The 6,265-nt window shown below is 42.3% G+C and overlaps 1 protein-coding gene across 2 annotated transcripts; it reads right to left on the reverse strand.

Annotated features, from left to right (window-relative positions):
- Positions 1 to 204: 204 nt before the first annotated feature.
- Positions 205 to 6,024, reverse strand: HMGN1 (high mobility group nucleosome binding domain 1). Of its 2 annotated transcripts, XM_055414080.2 has the most exons (6): positions 5,863 to 6,024; positions 5,498 to 5,530; positions 5,383 to 5,412; positions 5,250 to 5,300; positions 2,134 to 2,262; positions 205 to 399 (listed from the first exon to the last, which is right to left on the reverse strand). In XM_055414080.2, exons 1-6 carry the CDS (start codon positions 5,875 to 5,877, stop codon positions 352 to 354), a joined length of 306 nt encoding a protein of 101 aa, XP_055270055.1. In that variant the 5' UTR covers positions 5,878 to 6,024; the 3' UTR covers positions 205 to 351. The 2 variants fall into 2 exon arrangements, with proteins under 2 accessions (XP_055270055.1, XP_088696888.1); XM_088840762.1 differs by lacking the exon at positions 5,383 to 5,412.
- Between the last annotated feature and the right edge of the window lie 241 nt (positions 6,025 to 6,265).

The raw sequence follows: 6,265 nt of genomic DNA on the forward strand, positions 1-6,265 counted from the left end.
ATGCACAACTGACTCCAAACTGCCATTTAGTATGCTTTTGTATTATAGGATATAAAAGCTAACCCCCATCTATGGAATGTTAAGCTGACACCCAAGACAATCAAAGCCTCCCATATCCAATATCCCACTATTTTCTGGTTGTACCAAAAAATAAACAACCAGCAAATGATTTCACCTCTTAAAAAAAAGCATTTACACTTAAAAAATGGGATGAGGTGGGATTCCCTCCTTTTTAAAAATGTTTCTAGAGCTACTAAAAAACTTGCATTTACAAAATAGTTGATAAAAATATTCCTCTGGATTGTACAAGAAGGGAAACAGGGACCACTGACAGGACTGGGTGTGTGGTTATTAATCAGACTTGGCTTCTTTCTCTTCTGCTTCATCAGAGGCTGGGCTCTGCAAATCAAATGAAAAAAAGTGATCAAACATTTGACTCCTGCGTCACTGCTATGACGTCACCAATATTTAGCATTTGTTACAATGTAAGTTTTCCTCACTGTACTTCAGTTCAGTCGCTCAGTCGTGACCAACTCTTTGCCTCACTGTACTATTAAGTCTTAAAAAATACATTCAATCCTCAATGTTTGTAGATTCTGTACTGGTGAATTCACCAACTCACTAAAAGTTATTTGTAAACTCAAAATCAATACTGATGGCATTTCCATGGTCTAGTGCAAATACACAGCAGTAAAAACCATGAGTCACCTGACATGCAGTCTCAGCTAACCCTTGTTTCAGTGCTAACACTGTAAACAAGCATGTATTTCACAGACTATTTAGTGCTACACATATCAATTTTTTTTTGTTCTCATGGTGAAGAAAATGTTGACTAGACAAGTCCAGTGTTATCCAAGACTATGTGCAACAAAGTTGTGGTGTGCTATATGGAGTAAACTGACAACAGTTTCACTGAAGCACAAGTTATAATGCTGCTTCTCTTGGCCCTGCGCTCTATATAATTTCTCAAAAACACGTGTTAAGCAGGAATACACATAAGGTTGGGGGCTTTCCTGTGGCTCAGTGGTAAAGAAGCCACGTGCAAGGCAGAAGATGCAGGAGACTCAGGTTTGACCCTGGGTCAGGAAGATCCCCTGGAGAAAAACTTGGCAACCCACTCCAGTATTCTTTCCTGGAGAATCCCATGGATAGAGAAGCCTGGGCAGGTACAGTCCATGGGGCTGCAAAGAGATGGACATGACTGAAGCGACTAAGCACACACACATTTAAGGTTACGGTCTGATCTGTTGATGGAAATGTTGCAATGAGTATAGTTTGAGAATCTAACCCTTGTATTTCCACTATGTACAACTATCCAGTACTTGGAGTAACCTTATAGAATACAACCATCACAGATAATGAGAATCAATTATAATTTGATAAAAGGGATTAGAAGGTGACATTCTCCCCTTATAATTGTATTAGTTATTTACCGTAACATTGAAACCCACTTATTTTTATTGGTAAAATCTTTTCTTTAGAGCTTAAAAGGATAGATTGAGGACATCAACCCTTTTAATTGACTGAAGTTACTACTTAAATCTAGACAAGTGGCTACTTTTAAGAAAAACTTCATTATACAGAAGTGAGAAAAATGTGAAAAACTAAGGGAATGGATTAAAAAAATTTTTTAAGGAACATCCAGAATATTAGAAACTAACAAAGGGAATGTATGTATGCCTATGGTTGATTCATGTTGAGGTTTGACAGAAAACAATTCTGTAAAGCAATTATCCTTCAATTAAAAAATAAATTTATGTTAAAAAAGAAACTAACGAGGTTATTAACAGATCTACAGATGGCAATTTGGATAAAAAAAAGACTAGAATGTTTAAACAAAATTTCTACATTATGTAAAGAAATATCATTTAGTAAATGAAATTTAAAAAAAATCTCACTAGCAATTAATAAGCATATATACAATAAAAATGGTGAATCTCAATGTAAAATTCTGTGTACGATTTCTTATTTACAGTAAAAAAAAAAAACCCATTTACAGGTAAAATTATCTAAATTCATAAAAAATATTCTGCCCATTTGGAGAATACAAAATGTTCAATATAATAAAGACTGTCTTATCTGCTGCATTATCCACTGTTCAGAGTCAAAATTAATCACACACACACGCCTGACCTCCTCGTTTTTAGTCTCTCCGTTTTCTGCAGGTAAGTCTTCTTTAGTCTCTTGGTTGGCCACTTCCGCCTGCTTTCCCTTTGCTCCTCTTTTCCCTTTTGTTTGCACTTTTTTGTCTGAAGATTTATCCTGTGATAAGAGTAAGAGTATATTTAAGTATCAACTCTGCACTTACCGACATTTTCTGACTTGCTAGAAATTGTCCTCACCATAGTTGCAATGTTAGTGCTGCTGCTTGTCAGTCTGAGTTACAGGACACACTTCAAGGTCAGTCCCCAGCAAACAGGACCACATAGCATGCTGAGGTCCTAACAGCACCTGTATACCAATCCTCACCAGATTCAAGACAATTACATCTAAAGCCTCAGCAACTCCCCTTCTCCACTATTCTCTGAAGTTCCACAGGAGAGAACAGACGAATTCAAGAATGGTTGGAGGGCTCTCTCCCCGCTCCTGTAACTGTACCCACCCCCAAACTTCTTTTAAGTGGGAACAACAATCAGATTGTCAAATAACCACTGTCCCGAAGATTCACCTGAGAAAAGCACCATGTTGTAAGGTCAGATTGACTATCCTGCTACAGTTAGTCCCCTGATATATACTCAATAGCTAAAAAGATCAACTTTGAGTTTATCATTTCATTTAGCTGTATGAAGTATCTGAAAACGCACAGGTGTATGATGATAAAAGACCTTCAAAGGTTATGCCACTTTAAAATAATATACAACAGTATTTCTGGATACCATCCACCAATGGGGAAGGAGAAATCTAATAAATATTTATTTCCTGTGAGAACATAGTTAACAGCCAAATTAAGTCACCAGTGAGTTGCATAATACTGACCAATACTTGCATTAAACAGCCACAAAGATACAAAAGACCTTACAACTTTAATGCTAAGGGGGTGGGGGATCAGTGGAATGGATTCTGTGCCAGAAGTGGCATTCCATACATGAAAGCAAGTCAAACATTAGCAATTGAGTTTCTTTAGAATAAACAATAAATTATCTAATAACAAACACATTTGGGGCAACACTGCTACATACAGACACAACATAAAGTGTCACAATACTTTCTGCATTTAAAAATAATTCTTTAACAATCTGATTGCTTTAGATTTCTCAATTTCATAACTGCTATCAGAGCAACATAAAAATATAAAACCTTAAATGGATAACAGCCTAGACTGAACTATCACTTTTAACTACTAACAGCTGAAAATCGAGATGAAACAAAATAAATCTACTTGTCTGTAGCATGGTAATCAATACACCAAAAGCGTTACCTTCTGTTTAAGGCTTTAAAGTGGATCAATTATGAAGACAATACTACTTTTTTTTTTTAAGACAATACTACTTTATTAATGAGAAAAAAACTCCTCCCTTTCCCCATCACTTTTCCTTTAGGAGAAGGAGGTTTGTTTCTCAAGGAACACGCAAAAACTTACCTGCTGGCCTCTGAAAGGGAAGAAGAAAAACGTTAATTACATCCAATGGCCCCAAACGCAACTGATAGTAAAATTTGACTTTTTTTCTTTTGGCAGCACTGTGCACGGTGCGGAATTTCAGTTCCCTGACCAGGGATCGATCTGGGGTCCCCTGCATTGGGAACTCAAGAGTCTTAACAAACTTACCACCGGGGAAGTTCCTGAACTATTTTCATTAAAGAAAAAAAAAAACAACAACAACCAAACTTTTAGGACAGATCAAAACAGAGACAGGTAAATAAAAAAGATGTAAGAGAAAACAGGCACAGCATTTTAGCCAATGGTTTATTGAAAAAGTAAATAATAAAAGACCAGTAGTAATAGTATACTTTACATGCAGATATTTTCCCAACAAGATCCACTATTTCCCCTGCATTCGTGAAGTTTCCCTTTATTGATTTTTCGTATGGAATTCTTCATTTTCAGGTCTGAGAAATTCCAAGTTGGCCTACTACACCTATACTTTCTTTAAATCCACTTAAAAAAGATCACAAAACAGAAGTTTCTATGGGAAAAACGCTGAAATTTTTACACTCAGCTCTCTCTGTACAACGTTTAAATAAAGACATGGGAAAATTTTTTGGTATTATTCAGTATTTAGCTTTCACCTATACTCTTAGGAAAGGGGAGAGGACAATGAAGACTGAGAGGACAGGAGGCTTCTAATAGCAAACTTTCACCTAAGTTTTGAGTTAACAGAAGTTAATCACACCATGAAATTCCCCTGAAGAACAAAGAGCTTTAGAGGGTGGTATCAATGCTAGATCCAGAGTCACAAATGATGTACACATATTTTGCTGTTCCAACTTAGGTTTTCAAAATACAAATATCCAACAACTACCCAAACACTCACCATGTGAATAAAGCAATCAGGAATCTATTCCAGAGGAACACTATTTCCGATCATCTCAAAGAATGTCAGGATAAAACAATTTAGAGAACTTTCACATAAACTATACAAAATAATCTTAGAAGAATGTTCTCAGAGAACATAATTTTTGATCTCCCCCTGCCATAAGGTACAATCCCCTACCTTGCCTTGCGAACCTCACATACAAACACTTACACAGTCCCTATCTCCTGGCCTCAGTCCTAGCTTTTCTGATACTCAGAAGAGGAAGGCCAAGCATGCAACAGAGAACCACCAACAGGGAACCATTAACCAAAACATACACAACACAAAGAATGGATTTCCCTGGTGAGTGAAAGTTACTCTTCAATATTTTCAGTCGTCTTAAATTTCCCAAATTCTGGAGCAGCACTAATGTGATACGTTATATTCCCGTAAGCCAGGATGATGACTACATTCACTGAATTTTACTCATACTAAAAAAGGCAGTTGGTGATAGGACAGTGAAGCCTGGCGTGCTGCAGTCCATGGGGTCGCAAAGAGTCGGACACCACTGAGCCACTGAACTGAAAAAAGGCACTGTATACTGTAATTATTATAACAAAAAACTAAAGTGGTAAATAAAATAACCCTCTGACGACTTTTCAGCAGACTATGACACTAAACTGTGGTTGATTTGCAGAGTCTCAGAGTTAAGACCTCCGTTGCCAGCAGTGATCGTTAGAGACCTGCAACAATTCAAAGACACCATGATCTCTAAAGGCTGAGTCTGAAACCTACCTTTCCCGCCGCCTTTTTTGGCTTCGTTTCCACTTTTGCAGGAGCCGGTTTCTGAAAGACAAAGGTAACACTGAGCTTCTTCCCTAGGTTCGAACCCACGGAAAAGAAAGGTTAGGGAGCTCGTTTTACTTACAGCTGACAACCTCGCCGATCTCCTCTTGGGCTTTGGGAGAAAAAAGGAAAACGAGCAAGGAATGAGCGGTGCGGAGCAAACCTATCCCACCCCCCGGAACGGATCGTGGTCTTACCTCCTCCTTCGCCGCCCCCTCGGCGGAGCTGACCTGCGGGAGAAAGAAGAGAGCGAGTGGGCACAGACAGTGAACAAAAGTGCCCGCGCGCCCCGGGCCCGTCTGCGCGCGAGAACAATGCCCGGCCGCGTGACGTCAGCGGATTCCCGCCGCCGCGTTCGAATCTCACACCCGGCTCCTCGGGCTGCCGAACGTTCCAGAACGCGGCACCGAGGCAGCCGCTCGCCAGCCCTCCCGGCCGCCGCTCAAGTCCGGCCGCCTCCCTGGCCCAGCGCTGCAGAGGAAGTGGCGGGCCTGGGCCTCGCGGGGCTCTGGGGACAGCCGGGCGGTGGAGTGGGCGTGTGCGGGACGCGGCCACTGCTCACCTTCCTCTTGGGCATCGTGGCGGCGGGGCGGGCGAGAGCCGGGTGCCTGAGGGCCGCGGCGCGCCGAGAGCCTTCGCGAAGCTGAGTAGCCTGACCGCTGCCGCTCCTCCCGCCGCCCGAGCTGCTGGGACCCGCGGCGGGGGTGGTGGGAGAACCGGATGGAACCGGATTGGGAGCCCGCCCCCTCCTCCCCCCGCGTCCCCCGACCGCGGGCTCCCCCTCCCCGCCGGCCGGGCCGCCCCCCGCCCTCGCCCCCGCCCATTGGCTGCGGGGTCCACTGCTCCGCGGCCCGCACCCCGAATAGGTGAGGCCGGCCGTCACTCGACCACTGCGCCCCGCCCCCGCTCTCGGCGCCCCCACCCGCCCGCCGTCTCGCGGGGCCCCAGACCCAGGCGAGGGGGCG

This window comes from Moschus berezovskii, chromosome 1, assembly GCF_049115385.1.
Source record: "Moschus berezovskii isolate FMDL1 chromosome 1, NW_MosBer_1.0, whole genome shotgun sequence".
NCBI classification, from domain to species: Eukaryota; Metazoa; Chordata; class Mammalia; order Artiodactyla; family Moschidae; genus Moschus; species Moschus berezovskii.

Coding starts and splice junctions, on each gene's coding strand:
- HMGN1 (XM_055414080.2), bottom strand. Junction 5,413..5,497: donor AGGGGGCGGCGAAGGAGGAG/GTAAGACCACGA, acceptor TTTCTCCCAAAG/CCCAAGAGGAGATCGGCGAG. Junction 5,301..5,382: donor GATCGGCGAGGTTGTCAGCT/GTAAGTAAAACG, acceptor TTTGTCTTTCAG/AAACCGGCTCCTGCAAAAGT.